General features: G+C 38.1%; 1 protein-coding gene across 1 annotated transcript; it reads right to left on the reverse strand.

The window, feature by feature from the left end:
- Window positions 1-8,375: 8,375 nt before the first annotated feature.
- LOC130222978 (adhesion G protein-coupled receptor E2) lies at window positions 8,376-12,063 on the reverse strand. The gene is made up of 11 exons (XM_056455660.1): window positions 10,843-12,063; window positions 10,735-10,766; window positions 10,587-10,652; window positions 10,279-10,459; window positions 10,003-10,122; window positions 9,615-9,796; window positions 9,341-9,505; window positions 9,063-9,266; window positions 8,753-8,985; window positions 8,523-8,589; window positions 8,376-8,438 (listed from the first exon to the last, which is right to left on the reverse strand). Exons 1-11 carry the CDS (start codon window positions 12,020-12,022, stop codon window positions 8,376-8,378), a joined length of 2,493 nt encoding a protein of 830 aa, XP_056311635.1. The 5' UTR covers window positions 12,023-12,063.
- Between the last annotated feature and the right edge of the window lie 5,530 nt (window positions 12,064-17,593).

Consider the following 17,593-nt stretch of genomic DNA (forward strand, 5'->3'; position numbering starts at 1 on the left):
AACAGTTACAGTTATTCGTGCATTGATATTGGTATTGGTTTGGATTTCTCCAGAAATAGAAATTGTGAATTCTTGTGTTGCAGTACATGCGGTACAGAGCACCAGTGCAGACGTATGTGTCGTTATAAAGCACACAGTCGGGTATTGTGGCTGAACTCTGTCCTGAGGAAAGAGAGGTGCTGTAGCCATAATTTGTACAGAAGCAGGAGGATGTCACACTGTTGCATGTACAGGAGTTCTTATTAAAACTGCAGTCACAGTTATTTGAACAATAGTACTGGTTTTGGTTTTGAAACGGATATATGTAGTAGTTAAAATAATGCAGTGTTGTGTCACAGTACATGTTGTACTGAGCACCAATGCAGGTGTATGCGCCATTATTAAACGTACAGTCCGAAATTGAACTGACTGCTGCAGGGACGGTGATATTATTGCTAAAGTTGTCACAGAAGCAGGATGAAGTATTATAATAACACGCACAGGTGTCATTATTACCAACACAGACACAGTCATTACTCAAGCACTGGTACTGGTGCTGGTCCTGGTTTCTCTGGTAGGAGAAATGATGTTTTGTAGTGTTGCAGTGCATGCGGTACTGAGCGCCAGTGCAGATGTACAGGTCATTATAAAGCACACAGCCAGAGACTGGACTCACTGCTGCTGCTGCTGTGGGGGATATTAAACCTGAGGATGAGGAAGATATGATCAGAAAGAGCAAATGCCAAACCTGGTCAATTTCCTTCTTACATAGTCTGCACATTGAATTAACAGTTTATCAGTACTGTCTCTTTTCTTTCAGGTAGTAAAACAGCTTTAAACTGTATTTATCTGTAGATGTTTTATTCAGACTTGTTAGATCTGGGATCTGTTTTGTAAGTGAGATTAACTGATGTTTAGTAGCATCCTGTCATAGACAACTGCGAAAGCGTCAGCTAAATTACTGAATGCATCCTGTTTTAACAGTAGCTATTGTAAGGTGAAATTGATTTAAACGATTTCTTTTAAAAAAACACTTCAGAGTGAACAGAGACGTGTGTAAAACACTGCTGGCTTACACTTACAACAGGTTAAAGTGACGACAGTCAACAGCAACCGTACAACACCTGAGATGAAACAAAAAAGAATCAATTATACTGTATTAACTCACTGCTCACAAACGACAACTGCAACCATCCAGAGACACAAGGTGGCGCCATTTGACTAATTTAATCATGTGACACAAAAACCATTTAGTTTTTAACCCTTTTAATAAATGTCATTTTTCTGATGAGTTAAAGAATTTGGCTTGCAGATGAAGGAAACGTAATGTTTCCACAATGTTGCAACACTGTTCCTGCATAGTTTTATGAATTATAAGTATTGTTTGGTTCACTATCGAGTTCAGTCACAGCAGGGTGAATCGGCTTTCAGTTACTACGCCCCTCGCTAATCAGATGTGCTCCAACATTAGGCACATTCACATCCAGACTGAAAACACATCTGTTTAGCTGTGCCTTTACTGAATGAGCACTGTGCTAAATCTGACAGATCGCACTACTATAAGTTTCTTTTCTTTTCTTTATTTTATAACTTATTTTTTTTTTAATGATTTTTATTATTTGTTTTAATTTTTCTTTTACTTGTCTCTTTTATTCCTGTTTATGTAAAGCACTTTGAATTGAAATGTGCTATATAAATAAACTTGGCTTGCCTTGTCTAACTAATAAATGATTAAATATACAATTTTCTAAAACAGAAAACTCAAAACACTTACTTTTAAAAGCAACGAGCTCCATTATGGGATCCGATATCCAGCAATGGGTAGTTTTTATCAACCAACCTAAGCACTGACTGAAAATTAAACAAATTATTAGGAGGAAATTAGACAAATTCAGATTTTTTGTAATCCAGCCATTATTTTCTAATAACTTAGTAATACGTATAAATAACTAAATAACAAAAACCTCTGTAGTTTATGATACTACAGAGATATGATACTACCCACCAAAAATTGGCAAATATTCTTTATGATGGCAAATTTGGTGCTAACAGCTGCTAAATAACGCATTGATGATTTAAAAACACAAATTAAAACTATATATATATATACACACACACACATACACACACCGGCCACTTTATTAGGTACAGCTTTACAAATGCACGTAAACTCAAATTTCTAATCAGCAAATCACATGGCAGCAACTCAATGCATTTAGGGATGTAGACATGGTCAAGATGATGGGGAATGGGGAAAAAAAAGGTGATTTAAGTGACTTTGAACGTGGCATGATTGTTGGTGCCAAATGGGCTGGTCTGAGTGTTTCAGAAACTGCTGATCTACTGGTATTTTCACGCACAACCATCTCTAGGGTTTACAGAGAATGGTCCAATTGAGCATCGTGTCAATGCCACAGCCTACCTGAGTATTGTTGCTGTCCATCCCTTTATGACCACAGTGTACCCTTCTGATGGCTAATTCCAGCAGGATAACGCGCCATGTCATAAAGCGAGAATCATCTCAGATTGGTTTCTTGAACATGACGATGAGTTCACTGTACTCAAATGCCCTTCACAGTCACCAGATCTCAATCCAATAGAGCACCTTTGAGATGTGGTGGAACGGGAGATTCACATCATGGATGTGCAGCCGACAAATCTGCAGCAACTGCGTGATGCTATCATGTCAATATGGAGCAAAATCTCTGAGGAATATTTCCAGTGCCTTGTTGAATCTATGGCACGAAGGATTAAGGCAGTTCTGAAGGCAAAGGGGGTCCAACCCAGCATTAATAAGGTGTGCCTAATAAAGTGGCTGGTGAGCGTATATATATATATATAGACAGATAGATATCAAACTCCCTGGCTTTTCCATGTCATTTACATAGATAAATTTCCTTGACCAACAATGAACTGAAAACAGGGAGCTGTTGTTTAGCAGTCCCTCCAGACATACTGATTCTACAAACATGCAAAATCAAGCAAACGACACAACATTGATGGTGATTAGCATTATATTCACGTATAGAAAATGCTCCTCCGATGTGTGATACCTCGAGTTGTCAAACACAGCACATTGATTCTGTGAGCCATTTCAGACACACATTCAGCCAAAGCCTGTTTAAACCTGGCAACATTTTTTGTATTGATTGCTAAAGTTTTCAATTCTAACATGATTTTCTAATACTTGATTTGAAGTTTTACTTATTTGCATCATTTTGAGTCAGATATGATAGTAGGCTTTATGGTTAAGAGGTCAACACTTTCTAAGTAAATTACACAGACAAACGGCTCCTGAGGTCAGAAAAGTAATGCAGCAATTTGTTTATATTTCCATCGCAGAACCACACAAATGCTGAAAAATCATTATAAAGTCATTATAGTCTGGAAATATCAGAACTTTTGCATGCAAATTCCAGGAGGAACTGCTTGAACACAGACACAGGATAAAATCATTGTAATAAATTAAAAGTAAAATGAAAAATGACAATTAAAAAAAAAAATTTTACGACTTCATTTATTTTCCTTTGGTTTAGGCCCTTATTTATTGGGGGTCGCCACAGTGGAATGAACCACCAACTATTCCAGCATATGTTTTACGCAGCGAATACCCTTCCAGCTGCAACCCAGTACTGGGAAACACCCAAACACTCACATTCACACACTGCGGCCAATTAAGGTAATCTAATTCACCCATAGCGCATGTGTTTGGACTGTACCGGAGGAATCCCACACCAACACAGGGAGAGCATGCAAACTCCACATTGGAACACCAACTGACCCAGCCAAGACTTAAACCAGCGACCTTCTTGCTGTGAGGCTACAGTGTTAACCACTTAGCTACCGTGCCGCCTTTTCCCACAACTTTAATATATAAACACAAAAATACAACAATGAAATACACATATTTAATATATAAAAACTTTTTATCACCAACTATAGATTTACCACAGCAGGTTATTTCATGTACTTTACTATAATATGAAAGAAAGTAACACTACAGTGTTCAAAAACACTATAGTATTTGTATGTCAAAGCTGTCAGCTGCACGATACCTTTACAAAAACACACTTGTGTGTTCATATTTGACCCAACATTGGCTCATATATCAACCCAGCATTTTTTTAAAATCTATCTTGTAAAAACTTCCTGTAAATAAAATATCTGAAGGTAAGATAAAGAGAGAAAACTGTATATTTAGTTTTAAATGACGTCGAATGTCTGTTTTATTAAACGTCAACGCTGTCTATAAGCGACTCCTCGAAAACCTGTCCGATCACAAACAGCTACAGATGCAACTGTAAATATGGATGGAGTGATAATAACTAAACAGTTTCTCATTAAAGAATATAAAGAGGACCTTACCTGATCTGTGTTTACATTCAGTGGTCTTCTCCTACTAGGCTGAATACTCCTACTGTGCTTCGTTACATCCTAATTAGCTCATGTAAATATTTGTTTTTATAAAGGTTATCTGATGAGGAAACTTACATATTTTTTTGGAATTCAAATTTATATTCAAATTGATGTTCTGAGACATCTGAGATATAAACATGCTAAATAAATACACGGAGTACATTTTACAAGAGTACATTTTTAAAAAGACCGTCAGATTATTCAAATAATGGAAAACGTGCTCAGGAAGTGGAGTGTGTAAAGACAACAACAGCTTCACCTCCATCATCATATTAGTTTTGATTTTTCATTTACATTTAGTCATTTAGCAGACGCTTTTATCCAAAGCGACTTACAAATGAGGACAAGGAAGCAATTTACACAACTATAAGAGCAGCAGTGAACAAGTGCTATAGACAAGTTTCAGGTGTGTAAAGTCTAAGAAGCAAAGCATTAGAAATGTTTTTTTTTTTTTTTTTTGAGAGAGAGTACAGTTAGTGGTATAGCCAGAGAGGCAGTTGCAGATTAGGAAGGAAAGTGGAGACTAAACAGTTGAGTTTTTAGTCGTTTCTTGAAGACAGCAAGTGACTGCTGTTCTGATGTAGTTAGGGAGTTCATTCCACCAACTGGGCAGATTGAATGCGAGAGTTCGGGAAAGTGATTTCTTCCCTCTTTGGGATGGAACCACGAGGCGACGTTCATTCAGAGCAGATAAGAAGAAGCAAAGCCAGAGGTCGCTTTGTAAGCAAACATCAGAGCTTTAAATTTGATGCGAGCAGCAACTGGCAGCCAGTGCAAACGGGTGAGTAGCGGAGTGACATGTGCTCTTTTGGGTTCATCAAAGACCACTCGTGCTGCTGCGTTCTGAAGCAGCTGAAGAGGTTTGATAGAGTTAGCTGGAAGCCTGGCTAGTAGAGAGTTGCAATAATCCAGTTTGGAGAGAACAAGAGCTTGAATAATAAGTTGAGCTGCATGTTCAGATAGGAAGGGTCGGACTTTTCTGATGTTCTAGAGTGCGAATCTGCAAGATCGAGCAGTTCTAGAAATGTGGTCAGAGAAGTTTAGTTGGTCATCAATCGTTACTCCAAGGCTTTTTACCATTTTGGATGCAGTAATGGTTGCCCCATCCATCTGGATTAAAAAGTTTGTAGAGGATTTGAAAAGGATTGTAGAGTCGGGTTGGCAGAAACTTCAAGCATTTCCGTTTTCGTGAGGTTAAGCTGGAGATGATGATCTTTCATCCAGTGTGAAATGTCTGACAGGCAGGCTGAGATGCGAGCTGGAACCGAGGGATCATCAGGGTGAAAAGAGAGGTATAGCTGGGTATCATCAGCATAGCAGTGGTAGGAAAATCCATGTTTCTGGATGACTGGTCCTAAAGATGTCGTGTAGATGGAGAAGAGAAGTGGCCCAAGAACAGAGCCCTGAGGTACCCCAGTGTTTAGATGCTGTAGGTTGGACACCTCTCCCCTCCAAGACACCCTGAATGACCTGTCAGAGAGGTAAGATTTTATTATTGTTGTACAATTGTTATCATGCTTCACAGACATCAAAGCAAACATTCGTAGATTATTTATTCATTTCAATCTAAAAATAACGATAAATATTCAACCGTCTTCATCACACTAAATATTCTTGTATTGTTCATTCATTCATTATTTTCGGTTTAGTCCCTTTATTAATCCAGGGTCATCACAGCGGAATGAACCGCAAACTTATCCAGCATGTTTTTATGCAGCAGATGCCCTTCCAGCTGCAACCCATCTCTGGGAAACATCCACACACACTCATTCACACACTTTGGACAATTTAGCCTACCCAATTCACCTCTACCACATGTCTTCGGGGTAAACCGGAACACCCGGTGAAAAAGCCCATGCAAACACGGGGAGAACATGCAAACTCCACACAGAAATGCCAACTGACCCAGCCAAAGCTCGAACCAGCAACCTTCTTGCTGTAAGGCGACAGCACTAACTACTGCGCCACCGCGTCGCCTATTCTTGTATTATAATAGCGCAATTAAAATGAAAGCACAATTCAGTTGAGGTGCAATAAAATACACACATCTAAAATAATAAAGCAAGATCTCAAAGGAGAAAATTTAAAAAAGAAAGAGAATTAGTCTAAAATTAGACTTTATAAACATTACGCTAGTTGCTAATGTTAATACATACAATCTGAGACTAATAGTGTGATACATTTGAAGCACTAATTTTGCTGTACTTATGTTTAAAACTTGTATTATTTAATGATAATGCCACTTTGAAGTGTTCAGTGATGCATGATGAAGAATAAGTGTATTTACCTTAGAAACTATTTAAATGTGCTTTATATTTATATATAAAATGTATATCGAAGCTGAAAAACAAAATAAATCATGATATTTACAGAATATTATCAATAAGGCAAAGAATGACAATCATCTACTGTCTACATTTGACTAAATATGTGTGTATGATTACTGAAATAACTAAATACAAACATGAAAAAAACATCATAACAAAACACTACAAAATCTATCAAAATTAATGACATTGAAAATGAAACATGAAGCTTTAGCATAACAGCTAATTTACAGAGAGTGATTTACAGATTCCATTACAAAGGTATTATAATAGTGACATTGGACAAAATGTTCACTTTTTGTAAATTTAGTAATGTTTCTTCTGTGTCTGCCAGCTCAGACAAGTTGAATGAATCTGAATGAATCCCAGATTCAGAGATGGATTAGTTTAATATATGAAGGGAATGTCCCAGAAAGAGTGAACAAAAACTCAAAATGAAGCTGGACTTACATCAATGTAGATTAACAAATGAACCTGCAAATTGTCTAAAAATGTCATATTTATGTAGCTAGCCAAGTGCTATGAAGGTAAACCTCTCTCCTCTGACCTCAAAAGGTGCCCTAGAGACAGACGCTAGAGGCCATAATCTTTAGCCTCTTTGTTAGAGTAACCAACTCCTATACAAAGAATCGCTGGTTCGATCTCAGCTCAGACTGGGTTGGGTGCAGTATGACCAGTGGGTTACACGTGCGGGCTCGTCCGGGATGGGAGTGAGTGTAACGGTTATTGACTTTTTATTAAGACCCTTAAGACTCATATAAACTGAAGTGAAATGGGCATACAATGTCACCTTTAACAGGATTTTCTAAAAATGAGTGCTTTAGTCCTCAAGATTTCATCAGGTCTCAGTTGATTTTGCTGGGTTTGTTTCCAGAGCAGAGAAATGTGAAGCATTTCCAGTATTGCTGTCTGATCTGGAAACAGAGGAGATGAGTTCAGTTTCATTTAACCTCTAAAACATATTAGATTGTTTATAATACAAGTTTAGTTTTTTTAAGAAAATAGAGTTGCATTTCCAAACACTACCTGTTGAAGGATAAAGTGGCTGAGCTCATTACAAAATTGCTTATATTTAAAGGGGGCATATTATGCAAAATACACTTTTATAAGGTGTTTGAATGCAGATGATGAACAACCAGACTATTAGCCCTTAATGACATTGTGTTATAATTTCATTTCTTCAAGAATTGTGACCAAGAAAGTCTGTAAAGACTGTAAGCTTAACCATTTTAACACTATTTTGGAGGGATAGGACACAGATACATTTGCATATCACCTCGGTTTGCTATAAGAGTACTGTGGTTTGTACTGTAGGGGGCGTATCATGTTTGCTTAGTTCAGTTTGAATATTGTTACACTTGTAGTTATGATGGTAGACTGAGTAAATGTCTGACCTCATTATTGAGCATACAGTAGATCAGGAAGATGAAGGTTCCCTGCTGAGAATTCAAGATCAGGAAGACGATCTGCAGCACCTCACTGCTATCAGTGAAGAAACCCAGAATCCAAGGACAACCAAGAATCACAAACTGACCCAGTGTTTTAAACACCATAACCCTACAGACAAACAGAAAAGGAGATTTAGTCTGTACTAATTGTTATTTTCATAGAACTCAGAGTGTTTGTTACTTGGCTTGCTTCATCTGTGAAACTTCACTGTTCAGTTTTGTGAGAGTTCAGAATGATGACGATCCTGATGAAGAAAATCATGTTCAGCTGCATAAAGATTAAGAAATGATCAGATTAGATTTTTGTTGATTTGAACAGGCCATGAGAAAAATGTCTGTAAGTAAAACTTACTGCTAGTATGACACAAACAGGACCCAGAAAACTCCAGATAAACCCTTCATCTGTTTTAATCCAACAGCTGATTAGAGGAAAGCACAATACAGTAAATTAATACATTTATCAACAAGAACTGATTGTTAAATCTGATATTGTTAAATTTGATATTAAAATTGTATGTGACATTGTTACAACCTGTTAATACATTAATAAAAAAAACAATGAAATGAACAACACCAACTCACTGTTCACTGCCGTATCCTTCTGGAACCAGCCCAATAGACACACACACCACAACTAGAGCAACCACATATCCAATCACACACAGGAATCCACTGCTAAGCACCTCCCTCTTTTTGGAGCTGATCTGTGATAGGTTCTTGACACAGATGAAGAGCAGCACAGCTTCAATGAACATCCACAAAAAGGCGGAGAGGAAGAGGAAGTGCAGAAGGCCTGCTATCACCACACACAACACCTGGAGACCATGAGAGAGGGTTATGAGGATTCTCAGTGCGGCTGTGCTGAGCTGTAGAGCTCCTTCATCATTCTCACCTGCTGAGGGCGAATGAGGCTCAGGAACTGTTGTGTGAGCAGCAACAGAAGGTGAGCCGACAGCAGACTGATGCAGATGTTGATTCGAGCCACATTATTGACTCCAGGACTCCACTGACAAAGAGCAAAGGACAACAGAGCCAAACTGAGGAACACCAGACCCACGATCACACACACCAGATTCAGCAGATCCAGCAGACCGCTCTGAGAAAACATGCAGAGAACATGAGTGCCAAATCTGTGCTGCTCTTCAATGCTCTCTAGAAATGTTCTGGTACCGGTGGTGGACTGCTGCTGGTCTGCATGATGAGAGCGAATGTGGACAGATGAACACAGGAACACACAGTGTGACTGCTGTTGCTGTTTAACACAGAACAACCATCTACAATCCACTCGCTGATATTCCAGTACACACAGGACAGAGAACCGTTGGGGTCAAACTCCTGCAAGAAGAAGAAGAAACAAGCAGAAAATATGAGAAGAGTGAATATTAGATGTGTTCAGATGTTGATCAGTGCTGATGTTGGACAAAAACACATTTCAGTCTCTCACTCTGATGTGTCTGAAGGTGAAGTTGACTGCTTTGGTGAGTGTAGTGTTGCTGGTTTTGGGAAGAGTAGCTGAGATCACAGTGGACATCATGGTTTTAATGGTGTCATTAGTTGTGTTGAAGAAGTCGGCCTTCAGTAGATTCTCCATTGTGGTGAAGCTCATGAAAGCCACAGCAGCAGATCCTGTAGGACAGAAACAGGGTCAAATGCACAGCACATCCAGAAAGTCTCCACAGCTGCTGCATCCCAATTCACCTTTACAGACTTCTGTGTGGGGCTTTTGTGCACAATAAGGGAAATTAAAGTTAAGAGTATGACTGCTCACTGCTTAGATGTGTGGTGAAAATCAGAGGTTATTTAATTCAGGTTTGGAAATACTGTTTACATACCTTTTTCCTCGTTACTCTTGGCAATCCCGATCAGATCAATGTCCATAGAAGCATTTTTTGTGTCCAGCTGAGGGAAATGTTCTGAAGGGAATTTTGGCCCAATCGAGAAGGCTTTTACCTCTAAAGGAAATAATATGAGGTAATCTTTTCTCTTGTATCTTCACCATTAGCTCAGAGAGTAATGCATGAGGATTCTTCACTTCATCCAGAAGAGACTCTATGAACTGTATAAATAAACGATGTATTGCTTGATACTCAATCTGCACCTTCTCTTACCTACTGTGTCGAGAGTAAAACTGACATTGTCGCTTGTCTCTGTTGGTTTCACCAGTGCAGATAGGAGCTTCTCGCTTGCTTGTAATACACGATTTCCATTCACCATTAATTCTTTTGAATCAGTTGACTGCGAAACTACAGCTGATGTGTTCAGAGCCACGTCCAAAACCTTAGTCACAACCTAATTTATGATACAAAAACACTTATAAATGGGTGCAAATAATTCAGTGAGAACAGCAATGCTATACACACATACACATCTCTAAACATCAGGACATTAGATTTTTATTTTGCTCCTATAAACGTACAGATAATGGAAGCTGTGTAATGTTCTCTAGCTGCTGAAGTAGATCCTGAAGACATCCTCCCTGACTCTGAAATCACAAGTGAGCTTTATGAATACACCAGAAAGACTCTGAAAGTGCACTGAATAAATGTTTAGTGTTCATCGTGTACCTTGCATTGATCAGGCAGAGTGATAGTCGGAGCTGAAATGAGACAGTACATCATTACAACACAAATATAATAAACTGAGTATCATGTTTCATTCTAGGAATATCTCACCTGGAGTAGTTGGACTGGGTGTGGTTGTGGTGGTGGAGATGTAAGACTCACAGAAACAGGTGGACCAAGTGCTTCTGGAGCATCTACAGGTGTCTTTATTACAGTTGCAGTCACAGTAATAACTCGAGCACCAGCTCTGGAACTGGCTTTGGTTTGTATATCTCTGGTAATAGAAATTGTGCATGCTTGTGTTGCAGAACATGCGGTACTGAGCACCAGTGCAGATGTATGTGTCATCATAAAGCACACACTCATGGACTGGACTGACTCCAGCAGGGATGGTGATGTTATTGGTGTAATTTGTAGAGAAGCAGGAAGATGGAGCACTAGTGGAGCATGCACAGGTGTCCTTTTTGCAATAACAGTAACAGTTGTTATTGAAACAGTGGTGATGGTTTCTATCATAATGGAAATCGTGGACACTTGTGTTGCAGTACATCTGATAGTGAGCACCAGTGCAAATGTACAGGCCACTATAATGTACACACTCATAAACTGGACTGAGAGCTGTAGTGAGAGCAGTGATATTGCCGTAAGACTCACAGAAGCAGGAGGACAGAGTGCTGTTGTAGCATGTACAGGTGTCTTTATTACCAGTACAGTTACAGTTATTATTTTGGCACTGCATCTGGCATTGGTTTGTATTTCTCCGGTAGTTGAAACTGTTCATGCTTGTGTTGCAGTACATGCGGTACTGAGCACCAGTGCAGACGTATGTGTCCTTATAAAGCACACAGTCATACACTGGACTGACTCCAGCAGGGATGGTGATATTATTGGTGTAATTTGTACAGAAGCAGGAGGATGGGGCAATTGAGGAGCATGCACAGGTGTCTTTATTACCAGCACAGTTACAGTACATATTCGAACAGTGGTGATGGGAAATATTATAATAGAAATCATGTACACTAGTATTACAGTACATGTGATAGTGAGCACCAGTGCAGATGTAGAGGTCCTTATAACGCACACAGTCAGAGACTGGACTGACTGCGGTAGTGAGAGCGATGCTTTTTCCATACGTCTCACAGAAACAGGTGGACCAAGTGCTACTGGAGCAGGTACAGGTGTCTTTATTACCATAGCAATTACAGTAATTACTCGAGCACCAGCTCTGGAACTGGCTTTGGTTTGTATATCTTTGGTAATAGAAATTGTGCATGCTTGTGTTGCAGAACATGCGGTACTGAGCACCAGTGCAGATGTATGTGTCATCATAAAGCTCACACTCATGGACTGGACTGACTCCAGCAGGGATGGTGATGTTATTGGTGTAATTTGTAGAGAAGCAGGAAGATGGAGCACTAGCGGAGCATGCACAGGTGTCCTTTTTGCAATAACAGTAACAGTTGTTATTGAAACAGTGATGATGGTTTCTATCATAATGGAAATCGTGGACACTTGTGTTGCAGTACATCTGATAGTGAGCACCAGTGCAAATGTACAGGCCACTATAATGTACACACTCATAAACTGGACTGAGAGCTGTAGTGAGAGCAGTGATATTGCCGTAAGACTCACAGAAGCAGGAGGACAGAGTGCTGTTGTAGCATGTACAGGTGTCTTTATTACCAGTAAATTTATTGTTATTGTTCACACACTGGTATTGGTCTTGATTCTGATATCTCTGATAGTAGAAATTGTGTGTTGTTGTGTTGCAGTGCATGCAGTACTGTGCACCGGTGCAAATGAGTTTATCATTATAAAGCACACAGTCAGGGGTTGAGACTGCACTCACTGCTGCTTGGATGGTGATGCTATTGTTGTAATTCTCACAGAAGCAGGAGGACACAGTGTTACCAGAACATGTACAGGTGTCATTTTTACCAACACAGTTACAGTTATTATTGCTACATCCGTACTGTGATTGGTTTGAATATCTTTGGTAGCTGAAAATAAACACAGTAGTGTTGCAGTGCATGCGGTACTGAGCGCCAGTGCAGATGTACAGGTCATTATAAAGCACACAGCCAGAGACTGGACTCACTGCTTCTGCTGCTGTGGGGGATATTAAACCTGAGGATGAGGAAGATGTGATCAGAAAGAGCAAATATCAAACCAGCTCAATTTCTTTCTTACATAATCAGAACATTGAATTAATATGTATAAAAAACCCAACACAATCTCACGGCAATTCGTAACTTTTTGATTTAGTGGCTAATTCGTACGATCTAATTCGTATATTTTCATACGATTTGCTCATCCCCCAATGACGGTTGGGTTTAGGGGTGGGGTTAGGTGCCACGCCTCCTTTTTAAAATCGTACTGAACTCGTACTGAATCGCACTAAACTGACAAAACGTAAAATACTTACGTTTTCTCGTGAGATCAGGCTGAAAAAAAACATGTATTTAAAAAAAATAATACTTTCTATTTTTACAGTACTGAATCTTTTCTGTCAACAGGTAGTAAAACTGAATAAAATTGCCTTAAAGGGCACCTATTATGCAAACATCACTTTTATAAGAGGTTTAAACATGAAAACATAAAAAATGCGACAATTAGGACCAAAAGACTAAAAGGGTCAGTTTCAGAGATATTACTCGTGTGGTATTTTGAACTGAAACTTCTCATACATGCTCTATAAACTTATTTTACATCTTGTATTGTTTATATATTTTATTCAGACTTGTAGTCTATTTTGTAAGTGAGATTTACTAATCTATTGCATCCTTTCATAGTCAACTGCATTGCATTTAGACAGTGACTATTGCAAGAGGAAAATGAATGTAAATAATTGCATTTATGAAATATTTCACAGTACAAGAACTATTAAAAAAATGTACTGGCTTACACTTACAACAGGTTAAAGTGATGACAGTCAACAGCATCCAAACAGCTTAGATGAGAGAAAACAGAATACATATTATCATGTTGGTTTTTTAAGATATACTGTACTCAATCACTGCTCACAGATGCAAACTGCAACCCTTCACATTTTAAATGTTACATTTAATAATGTGAGAGTGAAAGACAGGGAGGGAATTTTGCTTTTGTATTTAACGTTTTAATAAATGTCGTTTATTTTGGCTTGCAGAGGATGAAAGGTAACATTGTGCTGTTCCTGCATATTGTTATGAATTATGCGTATGCTTGACTTACTAATTAAGAAATAAATAAAATAACAAAACATTTTTTTTTCTTGAAACAAAACAGAAAAATGTAAAGACTTACTTTTAAAAGCAATGAACTCCATTCCAGAGCATATAGTGAGCTGTGTGTAGTATTTTATTCAACCGACCAAAACTCTTTCTGAGGAGAAAAATATAAACAAAAATTATTTGCAATGGTTAATCTATCTGTTCTTTTATTAATAACACTGTTCTGTTTGTTTTTAGGGTTTTAAAAAACTTTAGTCTTGTTTATGGAGATACAGACCCACCAACAACTGGCAAAAACATTTCTTGGTAAGTTGCAGAAGGCAAATTTGTTCTTAAAAGCTGCTAAATTAGGCTGTGATGCATTTACATCATAAACTGAAAATGGTGGCATTGCAACTTGCACTTCTGTGTAATTTATATTAAAAAAAGGAAAAGATAGATAGATAAATATATAGATAGATAGAGGGTTTCCAATCTAAGCCAAATCTCAATTTCCCCTAATTTCATAACTAAAAAGATGAATTTCCATAATGAATTGAAAACTAAACTGCTTTGTTGAGCGCTCCCTCCAGAATTTGCAAAAAAATGCAAAAAAACAAGCAAACGCCACAAAATTGAGGGAATTTGTACATTTTTTTTACAAATTTTTTTAATTCACATCACATCATTATTTCATCCATTTACCTGATTACTAGCCCTAAACTGCTCATATCCCAACTTTTTTGGACTGTGTTGCAGGTCTGAATGACAGGAAAGGATGTATATTTACAAATGAAATGAAGTTGACCAGATAAAACCTGAAATATTTTGTGTTCATATTGTCTGCTAAGAAATACAAGTGAAATACAGTCATACTTTCCCAACTTTTTCTGATTTGGGGTTGTACATAAATTTGCCTATTGCCTATTTTATGACCAGCTCCAGCCTGATGGTACAAATGCTGTGAAGTCTGTTTGTTTGTTCCAGGTTGATCAAAAAGTCTTTAACCGCCGAACTATTCCAGTGTTGTGTTACTGAAGCAACTTTAGATTTACCACAACAGGTTATTTCAAGTACTCTACAATAGTATGGTTCAAAAAACTATAGTATTAATATGTCAAAGCTGTCACACAAAGCTGGGACACTTTTAAGCAACTGGTGTGTTCATATTGAGTACACATTGGGTTATGACAGTCCAGCATTTTTTAGAGTATTGCAACTTGAGAGTAACTTCCTGCAAATAAATGATCGCTAATGTCTGTTTTATTAAATAGCAAGGTTTTTTTCATGCACAGTAAAAAATCTGTTAATGAACAGTTTCTGTATTCTGTAAGTGTTTTCCATTTAATTACGATTTTGAGTTGTTTTATGGAACGTTGATCTTTAGATGTTGAAAATTCAACAGTTTAACAAAGTGTTTTTATTAACATTTTAGTAGTTTTTAAGTAATATATTAAATAAGAAATACTTTAGAGAGAATTAAGTCTGTAAAACAACAGAAAATGTACTAGCAGTTTATTCCAAGGTTTTTGTAGCGTAAAATGTTCATAAGTCACTCTTTCTAACTCTTCAAAGTTAAAAAATGTAAGAAACATCAAAGGTCCCATAATGAAACTTAAAAGCAGAAAAATAAAAACATAAATCAGAATTTACAGATACTTTTTACAGTGTGTCTAAGTGTTTGACCATCTCTCCTCCAAAACCTGTCCGATCACAAACAGCTACTGAAGACAAAACTGTAAAAATGGATAGAGCGATAATAACTAAACTAAGAATGTAAAGAGGATCTTACCTGATGATCTGTGTTTACATTCTGTGATCTTCTCCTACTAGACTGAAGACTCCTGCTGTGCTTCTCCCTGAACAATACTAAATACATGTAAATATTTGTCTGCGAATTTCTTTATAAAGTTATCTGATGAGGAAGCGAACATATTTCCCATTTGAAATTCAAATGTATATTCAAACACAGTACATTATAAATTTACAACAATACATTTTAGAAAGACCTTCACATTTTACATGATTCATATATTTGAATTTAGGGTCAGAAAGTGAGGTGTTTAAAAACAACAGCAGCTTTACAGCCATCATCATGTTAATGCCTGTGATTTTATTGCTTGTTTACTGGACATATTTGACTGTTTTAACTTGATCCAGCATGTTGACTTTCCTACGCACAAATGTGGTCACAAGCTGGATTTGGTTTGTGCCACAGGAGTGAATATTCGGTCACTCAAAGCAATTATGGTGCCTTTTAGTGACCATAAACTCATCACGTTCGATCTGAGTACACCTTCTTCTCAGACTACTGTCAAACGCACTATTACTCTTAGGAAACTTGGTGACATTGACCTTGACCAACTTAATCAACAGACTGAGGGTTTGTCTATTATGCCTACAGTGGCCCGATACAACTTTTTTTAAGTCACTTCTTGATGATATTGCTCCACTGAAAACTCGCTCTGTTTCTTTTACGAGATCGTCACCCTGGTTTACGCAGGAGTTAAGAAAAATGAAGGCTGTTAACAGGCAATTGGAGAGAAAATATATTAAATCTGGGCTTGTGATACACAGACTTATGTTTGAGCAACATCTGACAGAATATCATAATGCGCTGACGGTCGCGAAAAGGGAATACTACTCTCAAATCATTTGTAGTCAAAATTCCAACTCAGTCACTAATCTGGTTGGACCTCCTAATAATTTTCCCCCTGCAACTGCTGAGCACTGTGATGAATTTTTTAATTTCTTTACAACCAAGATTGACAATATTTTCTCTTCCATTGCCGGTGATCCTAATTCCTCATATGTTGAGCCTTCACCCTCTGTTCTTCCTGCTTCTCGACTTTTAACATTTCGGATTATGATTTTATTGCGAAAACTGTTATGTCACTGAACTCTTCATCCTGTGGTCTTGATCCTTTCTCAACTTCTGTTCTGAAGAACTGTCTCTCAGTGTTCATGCCCCACATTACCACTATTGTAAATGCTTCACTTAGCACTGGTTTTATTGAAACTGCTCTGAAAACTGCTGCTGTTACACCAATTTTAAAAAAGCCTAGCAGTGACTCCTCTGATCTGACTAATTATCGGCCGATTTCCAATCTACATTTTCTGGCGAAGGTTCTTGAGCGGGTGGTCATGGGGCAACTGCAAGATCACCTGCAAGCAAACGCTTTGTTTGATGCATTTGAGTCGGGTTTTAGATCAGGATATAGCACAGAAACTGCTTTGGTTAGGGTTATAAATGACCTTCTCCTGATTGCTGATTCGGGGGCTTGCGGTATTTTAGTGCTTTCAGACTTAACCGCAGCTTTTGATACAATTTCTCATAGCATACTGTTGGACAGACTTCATAACTGGGTTGGTGTGGATGGGATTGTGCTAAATTGGTTTAATTCCTATCTTTCTGGACGATCACAGTTTATCTATATGGGGAGTCACAGATCGCCTCCTGTTCCTTTATGTCACGGTGTCCCCCAAGGGTCAGTACTTGGTCCACTTCTCTTTAGTATTTATATGTTGCCTCTTGGTCAAATCCTGCAAAAATTTGGGATTAGTTATCATTGTTACTGTTGAGCGAATCACTGGTACAACCCTTCCTACTCCCCAAGAACTGTACTTATCCAGAGCGAGCAGAAGGGCTGTCAAAATCACTCTGGACCCCT

The sequence above is a fragment of the Danio aesculapii genome, chromosome 1, assembly GCF_903798145.1.
Source record: "Danio aesculapii chromosome 1, fDanAes4.1, whole genome shotgun sequence".
In the NCBI taxonomy this organism is placed as follows: Eukaryota; Metazoa; Chordata; class Actinopteri; order Cypriniformes; family Danionidae; genus Danio; species Danio aesculapii.